General features: G+C 35.4%; 2 protein-coding genes across 2 annotated transcripts in view; one reads left to right on the plus strand and one right to left on the minus strand.

Moving 5' to 3' along the window:
- LOC125232330 (tubulin polyglutamylase TTLL5) overlaps positions 1–1,485 on the minus strand; it is a 51,055-nt gene extending 49,570 nt beyond the window's left edge. Inside the window, exon 1 of the mRNA XM_048137957.1 lies at positions 1,434–1,485. Within this exon, the coding sequence (XP_047993914.1) occupies positions 1,434–1,450 (17 nt within the window). The 5' untranslated portion in view covers positions 1,451–1,485. The remainder of the gene's footprint in view (positions 1–1,433) is intronic.
- Positions 1,486–4,214: 2,729 nt separating this feature from the next.
- LOC125232344 (phosphatidylglycerophosphatase and protein-tyrosine phosphatase 1) overlaps positions 4,215–16,808 on the plus strand; it is a 37,702-nt gene continuing 25,108 nt past the window's right edge. The window contains exons 1-3 of the mRNA XM_048137973.1: positions 4,215–4,292; positions 4,381–4,527; positions 11,308–11,388. Of these exons, the coding sequence (XP_047993930.1) occupies positions 4,290–4,292; positions 4,381–4,527; positions 11,308–11,388 (231 nt within the window). The 5' untranslated portion in view covers positions 4,215–4,289. The remainder of the gene's footprint in view (positions 4,293–4,380; positions 4,528–11,307; positions 11,389–16,808) is intronic.

Consider the following 16,808-nt stretch of genomic DNA (forward strand, 5'->3'; position numbering starts at 1 on the left):
TGAACCTATCAAGTTCAAAACAATTTTCCTAGAAAGTTTTTATAAAGTTCTACTTTTGTGATTTTTTTCATATTTTTTAAACAACGGTTCAAAAGTTAGAGTGGGGGGGACGCACTTTTTTTTCCTTTAGGAGCGATTATTTCCGAAAATATTAATATTATCAAAAAACGATCTTAGTAAACCCTTATTCATTTTTAAATACCTATCTAACAATATATCACACGATGGGGTTGGAATGAAAAAAAATATCAGCCCCCACTTTACATGTAGGGGGGGGTACCCTAATTAAACATTTTTTTCCATTTTTTATTTTTGCACTTTGTTGGCGTGATTGATATACATATTGGTACCAAATTTCAGCTTTCTAGTGCTAACGGTTACTGAGATTATCCGCGGACGGACGGACGGACGGACGGACGGACGGACGGACGGACAGACGGACAGACAGACATGGCGAAACTATAAGGGTTCCTAGTTGACTACGGAACCCTAAAAAAGGCATAGGAACCACCATCATCCGATGCGAGAGGCATTATATTAGTTGGCGTCGGATACACGCTTTTCTATAGTTTATAATATTTATATGTACAATTGACATGACGGATTTAAAGGTTAATTGCTTGCACCAGTACCACGCTCTAGCGCCTTCACGTGAAACGATATGTCAATACTCCACAATGTTATATGTCAACTTTATTGTGTAAAGCCACAAAGTCCAAGTTTGGAAAGATAAAGAGAAGTGGTACATTTCCGAATGTTGACAATGAACTCGAGTATATGGAAATGTAAAAATTGTTGACTTAAGTTGTAACAACAATGCGATCGGGTCGAGAGAATTTGACCTCTCGTAATATTGAATGGAAGTTTAAGATGGTGGATTTACTTTTTTTAATTTACATTGGTTTTAAAAAAAGTTTGGAATCAAGTCCTGAAAACTTGACATTTTGACTTTCCTGTTTTGTTTCAATTGCAATACTAACAGACATTGAAAGGAATAATTTTGAATTAAATACTATTCTTGAGTAATAAATATTACGAATTTGAAACACGAAACTCAAAATATAATATATTGAAAAAATATCTTGTACTTTGTAACTAGGTACAAACCTATTAGGTATATTTGTGTTTACTAACAGAAGTTCAATGTTATATTTGAAATCATGGACGATAAAGAGATAAACTACTAATCCAATGTCAATGTAATCTATTATAGTCAAACAGACCTATGTTAAAAAAATCAATAGGACTTGTGGATATAAATAACTTCACACGTTTTTACATATGTGAAAAAATGTACCTTATTTTCTGTTAGTTTACGTCTTTATCCGATATGTAAAAAAAAAAATTGTTTATATTCAATGACAAATTTTGGGTGAACTATGATTATAATTTCTCTGATTTCATTGTGATGAAAATTAAACAAAAAAACTCACTCAAATAGTTTTCCCATCGCACAAATTTTCACATCACAGCGGAGAGCACGCAGCGCTACGCCGCTGAGCCACTTCGCGACTGACAGGTTCAAAACACGCGCCACGCTAGAGCGAGATGCATTTACACGAGACAGATAAGTTCGTCTCGCTCTGAGGAAAACTTTTTCATCGCGATTCATCAATGGCGCGAAAAACCCGAATCGTTAAAAAAACAATTGATTGTCAATGGACGTGCCAGTGTGCCAGTATTGTTTATCGATTAGTCATTTTAAAAAGGTCTTAGAACGCTGACGTTCGTTCGATATTTGAACTTTCTGCGTGTGAATAGAGTAGTTCTTGGCATGACGATAAAAGGTTAGCTGTGCGGTCGCTATGGTTACTAATGTTACTATAGAATAGCGTAATTTCAGATACGGTTGACTGGCGGTAGACGAGTTAGTTACCCCATAGTGTTATTATTACATAAAGTGAAAACTTGTATTTGAATGGATATTCATTTATTATAATGAGTTTCAATAAATTACTGTATGCAATACGTATTGTACTGATGCCATGTTTTTTTTCCGGTATTGCTTACTTTAGAGATTTAATACCTATTTTAAAAGCATGTGAAATGTAGGTTTTTTTATAAATAAATAAGACTACATATATTTTTTTATAAAATGCATGGATTGAATTATTCCGTCATTTAAAAAAAAACTAATTGTATTACTTTTATTATGATCTAATAGAAAGTAAGAATCAGAAAGTAATCAGTAGATATTATATGAACATGTATCAAAGATTACAGTTTGTAATATGGTTTAAATAAGCATGTAATACTTGCCTGCCTAGTTATAATAAAGCTAGAATAAAAGCTAAGAGGAAGCAGCAACAATAGAAACAGCTGCTGTGTGTCACAATATATACATGCAAGTATGGATTGGATGTGTGCTAATGTGTAAATCAAATAAATGTATTAGATAATATGATCTTGAAATCCAAAAGATTTAAATAGTTTAATTAACGTTTAGAAGTTATATTGGCTCTTACAAATTCTAAATAATAATTTAATGTTCATTTACAGGTATTTAACCTCATAAGACCCACCATAGTTTTCCTATTTTGTATTTGAACCTTGTTCAATAAGTAACTTGGTAAGAATTTTGTTTCAAATAAAAAAATGCTACTTTATTTGGTTCATGAAAAAATCTAATTAGATTGCAAAAACATGTACATTTTAATGTACTACATTGGGTCTGACGGGGTTAAATAATATCATTGTGCTTCTTTTTAGTATGTATATAAGTGGTACGAAAAGTGAAGTGTCAAAATAGAGTAAAGAGTATTTAACTTTCATCAAATCGAATATAATATGTACTTGTGATAATCATACAATAAAAAGTCTTGACAATTTGGATTTCAAGAACACATTATATAAAATGTATATAGTAAAAGTATGTCAAGTACTGCAGACCACCTGGTATGTGGACGGTTGCATTTTGCATGTACCCTAGGTGTGTCCGGGACGGGAGGGGTCTTACTCACTAGCACTGCCTCCTCCACAGGATCCATGGAATCCATGGCTCCAGTCAATATGGGAAAAACAAACTATTACTTAAATGCAATGAGTTTCTGTTTTATTAAAAGAATTTCTTCATTAGACCCTGTATACAGTCTTATTTGTAATCCTGCAAAAAGCTTTCTAGTTTGGTCAGTAATATCTACACTTGGTTTCAAACTACATTTAGTTATTAAAGTAGAAATTATCATCTGACATTAAAAAGCTTCCTCCAAATTATACAAGACTGCAAGCAAGGTCTATACAAATTATCATTACTGGTATAATAATTTGTGTGTGTAAATATTAATAATTAAATCTTTCAGCATCCACTGGCTTTTAGAATAGCGATTAAATATTAATAATAAATAGACATCAGTTTCATGTATTTCATTGAATCAGCATTTATTTCATTACCTACACAGCTGCTTTGGCTATCTACATGATCACCTGGAACCGAATACTTATAGTTACATATATAAATAATTTGGAATATAATAAATTAGACATATAATGAGTATATAGAAGTGGATAAAGAGTTATTATTGGGTTCCTTTAAAGCCAATCATTTGCACAAGTAAAATTACGACCATCCCGCAAGCCGCAGTCATAAGCATAAAGCGGAAACACATTTACAACCACAATCTGTTTTAAACAATCACAAATCGATATCATTATGCGGCATTACAGCACAATAAAACATTTTTATTATCTAGTCGAAATAAAGCATAGGTTACTTACGAGTTAAGGACTGATCCCGTTCAAGGTGTCCCGCAGGCGGAGATAATTTATTTCTTCACTAATAATTTCACATTTCTATTTTTTTTGGTACAATTTTACCCTTTTTTAAAAAGGTATTCAAAAAGATCACTAAAATTTTGACAGATCCATTTCAATGTTTCAAATTTAGCACTACGGGTTTTAGCTGCATTCAGTAATAAAACATTTTAATTTATATGAACGCGTTTTAAAGCTTACTACTCACAATCCAGCAAAACCACGCACTGTCTGGACTTTGGTCTGGACAGACTGATTTAGTTGAAATGAGATGCTATATTACTTACAATCATTTGAAGAAAAGAATAGTAGAAGTCAACTTTCTCCTCGCATTTTGTAATATTGTCGAAATGTGTCACGGTAGTTGTCACGGAATGTTATTGTATGGCAGGTTTTACTGTTCTATGTGTGGCAACATTACAAAACGTCACTGTCAAACTGACAGTGACACTGACAGATGATCCGTGCAAGCAGAAGCATTTTCAAAGGAGCACGCACAACAAAATTAATTCAATCGCCCCACCACGATCGCTTTCACCATGGTACGGCAACGGCATCTTCATTACCGAGTGGCATGTCTTGAACACCGGTCCGCTACCGTTGGTTTATTAAGTTAACTGTAAATTCTAGGGCACAGCAATGTTCGCGCGGGTGACGTTCTATCCAACCTTATTATACAATGTGGTGATGGAAAGGATGACCAGCCGGCGCTGGTATGATCGGATGGATGACACGGTGATCCTTGGTGCCCTGCCTTTCCAGGGGATGACGAAACAGGTACCCATTTAAGGTTATAATCTCAAGTTTTTGCCCGTGAAAGTGAAACTTTTTGAAAGGGAATTTAATTTAGTTGAATGAATGGTTGGTGTCTAAGGCTTCATTTATTATTTGCATAGTTATGCTAACTTTGTTTACTAATGTTTGTCTTAGTTCAACTTGAGATATGTAGGTACTTAATGTTAGATTTGTATGAGTATATTTGGTTGCAGGGTTTTTTATGCCAATAATGTGTTTGTACAGTGATTAGTAATTGAACCAGTCTTATAAGCTAATGGCAAACAATTAACAGTTAAGGCAGACTTATTATGTGCACAGAAATTGCCAATTATATCAAAACAGAGATGTGAATTTAAACTTCAATTTGTCACAACTTTTAATCATACTTGATCAGTCTATAGAATAATAAGTTTAACTTAAAGTACTTGCTTCAGTTGAATAGTAGGTAACACACTCCTTTTTTGATATACTACAAAAACGATTTGTATTCTAAGTATGAGTAGGTATAAAGTTAATTTAAAATAAGCAAAAAACTATGACTTTCAAGTGTTTCATGTAAGGTACTATAAGAACTTGTTGTATACAATATTCTTGCAAATGAATAAATGACTTAATGTTCCATGGGCTTACCTATAACTTTAACCCATCACAGTGATCTATATTAAACAATAAAAAAACATGATATGTCTTAAATTAAGCCCATGCAGTAGCTCACAACAAAACATATTTGTTAAAATTTTAATTATTTATTATGATACTAGCTTTTGCCCGCGGCTTTGCTCGCGTTAGAAAGAGACAAAAAGTAGCCTATGTCACTCTCCATCCCTTCAACTATCTCCACTTAAAAATCACATTGATTTGTCGCTCCATTTTGCCATGAAAGACGGACAAACAAACAGACACACACACTTTCCCATTTAAGTATGGATTATAGTTTGATTATACTTTTTTTTTCGTCCCGATCGCTGCTCAGAGTGGACGTGTGCTTGTTGGATATTTTTACTAATTTATTTAATTTATTTGTTTCGAAAATTAGTTTATAGTGAACGGGTGAAATTATCGGTGCCTCCTTGTCCTTCTTGGAGTATTTCGAACTGAGCTCGTCGGCCATATTGGATCGTGTCGGACTTCTCGCTCGGACTTGTGTCGTGCATGTGAAAGTTTGTTTGGTGATACTTTTTGCATCTTTTGTGCGCCGGGATTTGATCTTGCGGCCGCCGCGTCGCAGCTGACCGACCGAACCGCTCGGCCACGTATGGTTGAACGGCGCTGCGCGAAATAACTGTACGCCTTCTAACATTACTCAGCGTGGGCTCGAGATTTGATCCTTACTGTTAACAACTTAAGACTCATATTAGGTTTACAGTATGTCTTGCCTCTCCTGCGACTTACCAATCGACGTCAACAGGGATCTAAAATGTGTTGGGTGCGGAAATAATTATCACTGTACGTGCTTAAGTTTATCAATAGCCCAATGTACAGATCAATTTAAACAAAATTGGCTGTGTTCATTTTGCACATCAGTGAATACTCGCCGTCGCAGAAATGACGACACGCCGGTCGCTTCGACCGCCGAGATGTCATACTTCAACGACTCAGTGATGTCGTGCGACGAAGCGATGGATAGTAACAAGGACACAACTGGCATTAATTGCACAAGAGTATCTATCAACAGCACATTCCAAACGACGCCTCCAAACACGTACCAGCTGCCTCCTCGTGCCTTTATCGCACCGGCTCCTACAGATTTATTAAACGACATTCTGTCAAAAGTAACAGCATTACAGGCGCAGTTCTCCGCAATTCAAACTATTCAATCGGATTTATCTCAAGTCAGAACAGACATAGCAGAAATGAAGAATTCTATCGATTCTAAATTGGATGACTTAGGTGGGAGAATGACCGATATAGAGTCACGTGTCAGCGCGCTGGAAGACTGCAAGACGGAACTCGATGACGTCAAAAAAACAATCAATGACATTATGATTGACTCTAGAAATAATGAGCAATGGGTCCGGCGCTCAAATATACAGATTAACGGAGTTCCTGAAATAAAAGGAGAAAATCTCTTCAATATCATAAACAGATTAGCTGAAGCGAGCGGCTTCTCGTTAAACACAAATACTGATATTGACTTCGTTACCAGGGTCGCCGTGAGGAATGATACAGACAACTCCAAGCCAAAGCCTATTATTGTGAAGATGCAGGCTCGATACAAAAAGGATGACTTTATGGCCTGTCTGCGTAAACTGAAAAACTTAAAAGCCGCTGACCTTGGTTACAGTGGTAGTCAGCACAAAATTTATATAAACGATCACCTATCTAGCTACAACAAATACCTTCTGAAGGAAGCGAAGCAGCGGGCCACTAAGAAAGAATATAAGTTTTGCTGGGTTCGCAATTGCACCGTGATGGTTCGCCGCAACGAGACCTCGCCAATACTTTATATTACATCTGAAAACGCTTTAAACAAAATTGTATAAGTGCTATTTTTTTGGTATTTATAGGTTTAGGTACAAATTTAGGCTATTTAAAAAAAACAATTGTTATTGATGCTCTAATTAATGGATATAATTTGAAAAATTGCAGAAACAATGTTTACTATAAAAAAAAATATAATATTCATTCACACTATGCTCTTCGAATACACACAGAAAATTTATTATTTATGATTATTAATACAAAAATGTTCTTTTTGACACCCTTGCCCAAAATAATAACCGCTATCATTTTAATGCTTAAAGCTCTCAAAACGATACATTTATACGCATTTATTGGTCTTTTTATATTTGTTAAAAGATAGATATTTCTATTTATTATCAAAACGCTCGTGGGTTGCGTTCAAAAACAACTGAATTTTTGCGTAACGTATTGCGAAATAATTATGACCTGATTTGCATCACTGAAACTTGGCTCCTACCAGGTATTTTCGATGGCGAACTATTTGACTCTCGCTATAACGTTTATCGCACGGACCGCGACTACGCAAGACGTGGGTTGACGCGCGGCGGCGGCACACTCGTGGCCGTGCGGAGTCAGCTAAACGTAGAACCTCGAGACTTTCGCTCTTTTACTGATTTACCTGATGCCGAAATTACCTGGATAGACATTCACATACTGCAGGGCCCTATAGCTAAAAAATTTAGACTATTTGTATGTTACTTCCCCCAAATCAAGTCTCAGGCAGAATCTCAACTTTCGTTCTTTGAACACGTGTCAGACTTATACACAGATTTCCCGGATGACATTTTTGTGGTCATGGGAGATTTTAATATCACGGATGCTGTCTGGAAATCTGCACATAATGATAAAAATAGTATGATAATGATGAATCCCAGTTGCAATTCTTTAACATCACAACTCTCAGCATTCATTAGCTTTACTGGTTGGCATCAATTTAATAATATCCCAAATAAAAATAATAGACACTTAGATTTAGTTATTTCAAACAATTTGTGTAAATTATCTTCTGTAGAACCTTTAGTGCCTATAGATGGTCATCACCCGGTATTTTGTGTAAATACTGATATAAGGTTGGTAGACCACTCTTTGAAACCTGCCCCTCGTACAATCCGTCGTTTTTTTGCGGCAGATTACGACTTGGTGAACGCTGAGCTACAGAAAATAGATTGGGACCACTATCTTTTATCGGAAAACGTAGAAACATCTGTTAACAATTTTTACATAATTTTAAATGACATAATAGATACACTTATACCAACCAAAACCATTAATTCCAATAAACGTAAATATCCTATTTGGTATTCATATAAGCTAATAAAAATGATAAATAAAAAAAATAAAATACACAAAAAATGGAAAAACTACAAAAGACAGTCAGATTACATTACTTTTTCAGGGATACGTGCTGAAATTAAGAAGTTAGAAGTTTCCTGTTATAATCTGTACATATCTAGGACTGAAAAGAATATTCGCCACAATTCAAAATCATTTTGGAGTTTTATAAAATCAAAAACTAAAAATAGCGGCATACCTGACTCCCTCTTCTTAGATCATGTAACGGGCTCTGATGGCCAACAAATTTCAGAGTTATTTAATTCATTTTTTCAGTCGGTCTTTGTGGGAGATGTAGATTTGACTGTCAACACTATTAATAATAATAATAACAGTCCATGTAATCATATTTTAAACAATGTTGAGATTACTTCAACCATTGTTGAAAAGTACTTAAAATCATTAAAGGTTTCCAAAGGTAGTGGGCCTGATGGTATTCATCCAGTTTTTCTTCATAGGTGTCGTACAACTCTAGCAGCGCCAATTAGCTATTTGTTTAACCTTTCTTTGGAAACCGGCGTGATGCCTGGCATTTGGAAAAAATCGATCGTTGTTCCTATTTTTAAAAGTGGGGATAAAAGAAACATAAAAAATTACCGTGGTATTTCAAAACTATCCGTACTACCGAAGCTTTTTGAAAAAATAATATATGATACGCTTTATCGTGTAATTAGACCAATGCTTACTCCTCATCAACATGGTTTCGTTAACAAAAGATCCATAGAAACCAACCTTTGCCAATTACTTGATTATTCATTGGTTGCAATGGACAAAGGTGCACAAGTAGACGCTATTTACACAGATTTTTCCAAAGCGTTCGATAGAATTCCCCATTCCTTGCTTATAAACAAAATAGAAACATTTGGAATCCACGGAAACCTTTTGAGATGGCTCACATCTTATCTTCGCAACAGAACGCAGGCGGTGGCAGTTAAAGGTCATACTTCTAGTTTTGTACCTGTCTCGTCAGGGGTCCCTCAAGGCTCCCATCTAGGTCCGTTGTTATTCAACGTTTTTATTAATGATGTCACTGACTGTTTTAATAATTCTGAAGTTTTGTTGTATGCAGATGACATGAAGATATTCAGTGTGATCACATCGCATAACGACAGTCTCAATCTACAACGCGATCTGGATAGATTAAATGACTACTGCCAAAACAATAAACTAAGCCTTAATATCGAAAAATGTTGCTCTATCACATTTTCTCGCAAAAGTACTCCCATAGTTTATGACTACACTATAAATGGCAACCCCTTAAAAAGATGACGGAAATAAAAGACCTTGGAGTAAATCTTGATCATGAGTTGCGGTTAATCACCCATGTTGATAAAATTGTTCGAAAGGCCTACAGCATGCTCGGGTTTATATTTAGACAGACAAAAGATTTTAAAGATTCCAGGACATTGATTCTTTTATATAATGCTTATGTAAGATCTCACTTAGAATATGCCTCCACTGTATGGAGTCCTCATTTTTTAACACATATAAATTCTATAGAAAATATACAAAAAAAATTTATAAGGCGGATGAAGTATAAATTCAAGGAATTTAATACTAATAATATAATTCCCCTTAAAATAAGGCGTGAATACAGAGATCAAATCCTACTATATAAAATCTTAAACGGACTGATGGACTCCCCCGCGCTGCTCGGCCGCGCCGCCCTGCGATGCCCGAACCACCGCACGCGCTCCTCTAAATTATTTGCTATTCCTTCTCATAGAACAACATACGCACGGAACAGATTTATCGTAAGAGCGTGTAGAAATTACAATGATAAATACTGTCATATTGACATGTTTCACATTTCATCAGTACCAAAATTTGTTTCTGCAATTAAGAGCAAATAAATAAAATATATATATAATATATATAAATAGTAATAATATTGGATACCTACTCAAAATTCAAAATTTAAATGTATTAATTCTAGACATTTTATTTATTAAGTAGATACTTAGTTTGATAAGTTAGAGTAAGGCATGTGGGCATTTATTAATATGCATATTTAATCTAAAATCAGTTATGTTTAACATTACATATGTATATTTCGTTTGATTATAATCGTAGAACAAGTCATGTCTTCCCTGAGCAACCATAATTGTTAAATTCAGTAGTGGAAACTGTTTTTGGCCTATGTATATCTAAATTGTAATTCTTTTATATGTGTTATTTTCGCTGTTTGTTTCCCATTATCAATAAAATAAAAATAAAAAAATATAGGATTATCTTATTAATTAATCCTGATTTTAATAGCTAATTGCTAATTAACCTATTTGCTTTTATAATCAATATAAGTACTATCTCATCATCATCATATCAGCCCTTTATCACCCACTGCTGAGCAATAGAATAAATGCGGGATGGATGAAATGGCGACAGGTCTCAGGGACAACATGCGATCGACGGATGCCCCTTAAACTTAAGGGGAAAATCTACAAGACGATTGTGAGGCCTGTTGCATTGTATGGATCTGAATGCTGGGCGACAAAGGTGGAGGATGAAAGGAGAGTGCACGTAGCGGAAATGAGAATGTTGAGATGGATGTGTGGAGTGACCAGAATGGATCGGATCAGGAATGAGTATATTAGGGGAAGTTTGAAAGTTGCGCCTATAACGGAAAAGATGAGGAGTGGCAGGTTGGCGTGGTTCGGTCATGTAATGAGGAGGGATGAATGTCATATAGGCAAAAGAATGTTGGAGATGAAGGTTGATGGATGGAGAGGGAGGGGTAAACCCAAACAACGCTGGATGGATTGTGTGAAAGAGGATATGAGGAAGAAAGATGTGAGTGTTGAGATGACGAAAGATAGAGGAGAATGGAAGAGGAAGACGTGTTGTACCGACCCCACATAACGTGGGATAAGGGTAGGAGGAAGAAGAAGCTGAGCATGGGCCTCTCTTCTAGTACGCAACTTTACTACGCCAAGTACTATCTAAGTGATGACATGTAATTTTAAATGTTAATGTATTTTTTTGCAGCTGAAGGAGAATGAAAACTTAAAAGCTGTAGTGTCCATGAATGAGACATATGAATTAAAGCTATTTTCAAATGACGCTGAGGTAAGTTCATAAAAATCTTGACATCTCTGTTATGTACAGTCAACCAATTGGAACTAGGGATGTTACGAATATTTGCATTCGCATTCGCATATGCGAATGATTCGCATTCTTTTAAACATTTGCATTGACATTCGCATTCGCTTCAAACGATGCGAATGTTTTGCGAATGCGAATGTGTGCAAGTCGCAGCTTGTTCCTCGCCCGTGCCGGCCGCTCCAATTGCTACTTGTCGACTGTCGACTCGCGCATGCGCAGATAGGTCAAATTCGTACGGCGTGAAGTTCGTACTCGGCATTTTGACCAATAGTAAGCATCCCCCCCCTCCCTCCCCTCCCCTCCCTACCCTCCTTGGAACTTGTACACTCCTTTTTGCTGTGTACTTAACACAGCAAAAGGGAGTGTACAAGTTTCTAATGGGGTGGCAACGCGCATGTGACACTGTTTGAGTTGCAGGCGTCCATAGGTTACGGTGACCGCTTTACATCAGGCGGACCGTATACTTGTTTGCCACCGACGTAGTATAAAAAAAAAATTTTTTTTACCTAGCGGGTTGTTGGTGATTGCTTGGTTTTTATTTTGTTTTTTTATGAAATTCAGCGATATTCGCATTCGCATTCGCACATTCGCATTCTGAATATTCGCATTCGCATTCGCGAATGTGACACATGCGACATTCGTGACATCCCTAATTGGAACCCTAGGCCACTGTAGAACTATGTCAAAGTGACGTTATAAATCAGATTGTAAGAAATCTCTTACTGCTTGTCATTTTGACATGGTTGTAGAGTGGCCTAGGGTTCCAATTGGTTGACTATACCTATGTAATGGCAGCTCCACATGCTTTGTGTCTGTTACAAACACTACCAAACACAAACACGGAATCCACATGCATGGTGATATGTAAAACACTGATTTAAACTTTCACGATTATTACACTTAATTATTTTTAAAATCGGGACTATGTAGTATGTATGGATATGTAGTTGGTCAAACAGACCCCCCAGAACAGACACTGATCACTGGGAATGATAAAAAAAAACAATCTGTTATCCATTCATTTGTGTTTATTGCTTGCCAGCGTGTGGACACTCCATTTGGTGTATAAGGGTAGTTTTGAATACATTTCTGATGTCATCTTTAGTACCTACCATAAAATTAAGGTCTATTTTCTCAATTAAATCAAATTGTATAAAAAATTAACATGTCACAGCATTAGCAATATAATAATGTGAATACAACCGTAGATCCATTAATTATTAAAAAAAACCGGCCAAGAGCGTGTCGGGCCACGCTCAGTGTAGGGTTCCGTAGTTTTACGTATTTTTCTCAAAAACTACTGAACCTATCAAGTTCAAAACAATTTTCCTAGAAAGTTTTTATAAAGTTCTACTTTTGTGATTTTTTTCATATTTTTTAAACATATGGTTCAAAAGTTAGAGGGGGGACGCACTTTTTTTCCTTTAGGAGCGATTATTTCCGAAAATATTAATATTATCAAAAAACGATCTTAGTAAACCCTTATTCATTTTTAAATACCTATCCAACAATATATCACACGTTGGGGTTGGAATGAAAAAAAATATCAGCCCCCACTTTACATGTAGGGGGGGTACCCTAATAAAACATTTTTTTCCATTTTTTATTTTTGCACTTTGTTGGCGTGATTGATATACATATTGGTACCAAATTTCAGCTTTCTAGTGCTTACGGTTACTGAGATTATCCGCGGACGGACGGACGGACGGACGGACGGACGGACGGACGGACGGACGGACGGACGGACGGACGGACAGACAGACATGGCGAAACTATAAGGGTTCCTAGTTGACTACGGAACCCTAAAAATTAAGGGGTTGTACTAGATTGACCAATCCCAACTGTCAATTTAATGTCTCAAAGGCAAAATTGTTGAGAATATGACATTGCTCTAATTACTTATACTTTAGGACTTCCCTTCACATAATCATGTAAAGGAAAATCCATTGACCTACATAACATTCTTCTTACATATTATGAGTCACTTTAGGTATTATTCATTAACTTTTTAATTGACATGAAGGGCATTCTGTTTAAGATCCTCAATAGAGTGTAACATTGACTGAATGATCAACACATTGTTATCACAGACTATTAGTGAAACACATATATGACTCTGTATAACTATTACATTACAGATCAGAAAAAAAATACCTCAAAATCAAAAAGAAAAAATGTTTTCACCACACCAACTGGTAAAGGCTTACTTTGCTATTTGAAAACAGATAGCAAAATTGTATTTTATCAAGAAGAGTGCAAAGTAATTTCATATAAATTTTAACTTGATGTCTCGAGCTGGCTGGTAGAATTTACCTATATAAATGATGATTTTTAATCATAAAGCCCCATTTAGATGGTACGAGTTTCTTGCCTCGAACGTACGATTATCGAAGTACGAGAAAAAATATCGTATCATGTAAACTATGCGTACGATATCGCACGAGAGGGGGCGATAATCGCCTCGCCTTTGATATTTGTATGTCTCCGTGTAAACAAAACACATATGCGAGAATCGTATACGAGTTTATACGCTACTCAGTCAAAATGAATTCAGTAGATATCATGTAAAACATGGTGTTTTTATATTTATAGCTACCTCTCAGTAACTGCTTAAACCAAAAATAAATTCGGCTTATTAATATTAGGCATATAATTAACCAGGCAACTAAAATATTTAACGGGAAGTTATGTCGGGCATATAATAATATAATTTGGCTGTGTTTTAATATTGTGGCGACAAAAAAAATATATGAGCCTCAAATATTAAGCATCATTATTATTGAAAAAACGGCAGCAAATTTCAAGCGACAAAAATATTGCCGAGGATCATTAAACAATACTTTGGCGACTAGAATAATAATTGGCACCTAGTATTGTAAAGCGTAAGATTTTTAATATTTGTAGTCATATAGAGGTTAGCACCTAAATAATTATACTTAGCTCATCGTTTAAAGTAGTATTTAAATTGCGGAGGCAACTAAAAAAAATATTGGGAAGTAAGTTTTTTTAAAACACATATAAAATCGTTTCCTTATGGAAACGATGGTCTCATCGGAAGATCAGCGCTGGAAGTTACCAGCAACACGCTGAGGTGAGGCCATTTTATGGCACTTCATTCCTTTCTGTCTTGTTACATTATTATGTGTATTTTGTCTTGCCTGTGTTCACGAATAAATGTTTATTCTATTCAAACATCGTATTTGCGACCCGTAAACCACGGGTAGTATTTAAATATCTCACATCTATTTTCGAGCAAGTTGCAAGCGAGGGAACGCGTACCAAATCATTTTATAATAAGTACACAGCAAAAAGGAATGTATAAGCTTCTAATAGGTCGGTAACGCGCATGTGACACCCCTTAAGTTGCAGGCGTCCATAGGTTACGGTGACCGCTTTCCATCAGGCCGATCGTATGCTTGTTTGCCACCGACGTGGTATTTAAAAAAAATTGCCATTATCATGGCGTATAGTATAATATTACAAGAGCAGAATTATTTTCTGCTAGCAAAAAGTGGGTTAGGGTTAGGTTTTTTTAGTAGAATATAAGTCTTACCAAATTTGCTAAGTATGGCATAATTCTTAGGTACTTTGTATGAACAAAATAACGATAGTAAAGGAAATGAAATACAGTCCCAGAGGCATGCATCCCCAACACACATGACTCGCTATCAAAACAGAAATAGGAAGAAGATGGACAACTTTTTACCGCCTAAATATTATGCAAACAAAAATCTACGGAAGTACTTTTAATTTAGAAGTTTATTTTACTCATTAACATTATGCCAGCATAAGATTCGATATTATAAAATCTGCGGAACGATTTATGCCAAAACATATTCTGAGTAAGGTTTTCCTGCCAAAAAAAATAATCTTTCAGAGTGATGTTAAGACTGCGTAAGGCAAGCCTTAGATTTGATAGAGTAAACGTCATGAAAAGTTAAATTAATAGTATAGACGAAGTTGCCAGCACCCCCAAACACCTAATTTCTTACCCATAAATATAATATTTTGTCGACCGTTATATTTTAGAAGAATCCTTTTTTTTAATTAAAATGACAGCTCAGGTGATGACTGCCAATGTATAAATTTTAAATGTACTTTTTATGTTAATCTGCTATATAAATATTTTAAAAGAACTGTATATTTTATATTAATAGACAGCCGTTTTCCTATTAAACTGTATCTCTTAAATTGTTTCCAATATAATAATTCAGTTGCCAAATAAATAGTTGGTACTCGCGTCTGAATAAACCGTAGCCGTAATGACATTAAAATGCTACCTCATATTGAAATATTTTGAGGCTCCATTTTAGTCGCCAAACTATTATTTTTGATACCCATTTCTATGGTTATTTAGTCGCCCGGTTAAATACGTGCCTTAATATTATACAGTTAATGTTTACCTACTGACATTTTACCCCATATATCTATGGGGCAAAATGCCTAATACTATAATTTATTTATATTCTATGTTTAATAATATCCTAAACATATAAATCGCAAGTATCGCAACCACAAGATTTTATTAGCTAGGTAACGCTACGGTCGAAATCATTATTTTCCATATTGTATATTATTGAGACCTTCATAAATCATTTATAGTGTTTTAAATATTATTGGGTACCTACTATTCATCTTAAATTCAAATAAATCCAAGGTAAATTATACCCAATATTATAAAAAAAGCATATAATATTGTGTTTATATTTAATTAATTAGCAACTAGGCACGCAAGTTGACAGGCAAAACTCGTATGAAAATCGGTTCGCTCCGATTCGTGCGATAATCGCACGTTCGAGAAAAAATGTCATACGAGAACCGGTTTAGACGAGTCGAGAAATGTTATGGAAATATCTCCCGAAAATTCTACTCTCCGTCTAAACTATTTCGCCTGGCGAGTCTCGCATACGATACTCGTATGCGAGTTTTTATTTCTCGCACTAATGTAAACGTTTTCGTACGATACTCGCCAGGCGATTATCGCATACGATAATGTCATGTCATCTAAATGGGGCTTTAATATTGAAAAAATTGATGAATTTGATTTAGTTTTATGTTTTATACTCGGTATTTAGTTCGTGTTGGTGTGGTAAAAAATGTTGTGTTTCACTTGGTGGCAAAGTTTTAACCTTCATGCCTTGAACCCTCGCAACGCTCAAGATTCCACTTAATATTGGAATCTTTCGCTTTCTCGGGTATCAATATTGGCACGTTTTGGTTAAACAACCACTTTGCCCCCTTGTAAAGCAAATAACCAATGTTCGTCTAGGTGTTTCTACACCTTTTATTGATTAGGAGCGATAATATTGCCACAAGACCGTAAAGGTTCGTTATATGTATGGGCAACACATTTGCCAGCAATTCACATACCGTTTCCGCGTTTG

The sequence above is a fragment of the Leguminivora glycinivorella genome, chromosome 13 (genome assembly GCF_023078275.1).
Source record: "Leguminivora glycinivorella isolate SPB_JAAS2020 chromosome 13, LegGlyc_1.1, whole genome shotgun sequence".
Classification (NCBI taxonomy): Eukaryota; Metazoa; Arthropoda; class Insecta; order Lepidoptera; family Tortricidae; genus Leguminivora; species Leguminivora glycinivorella.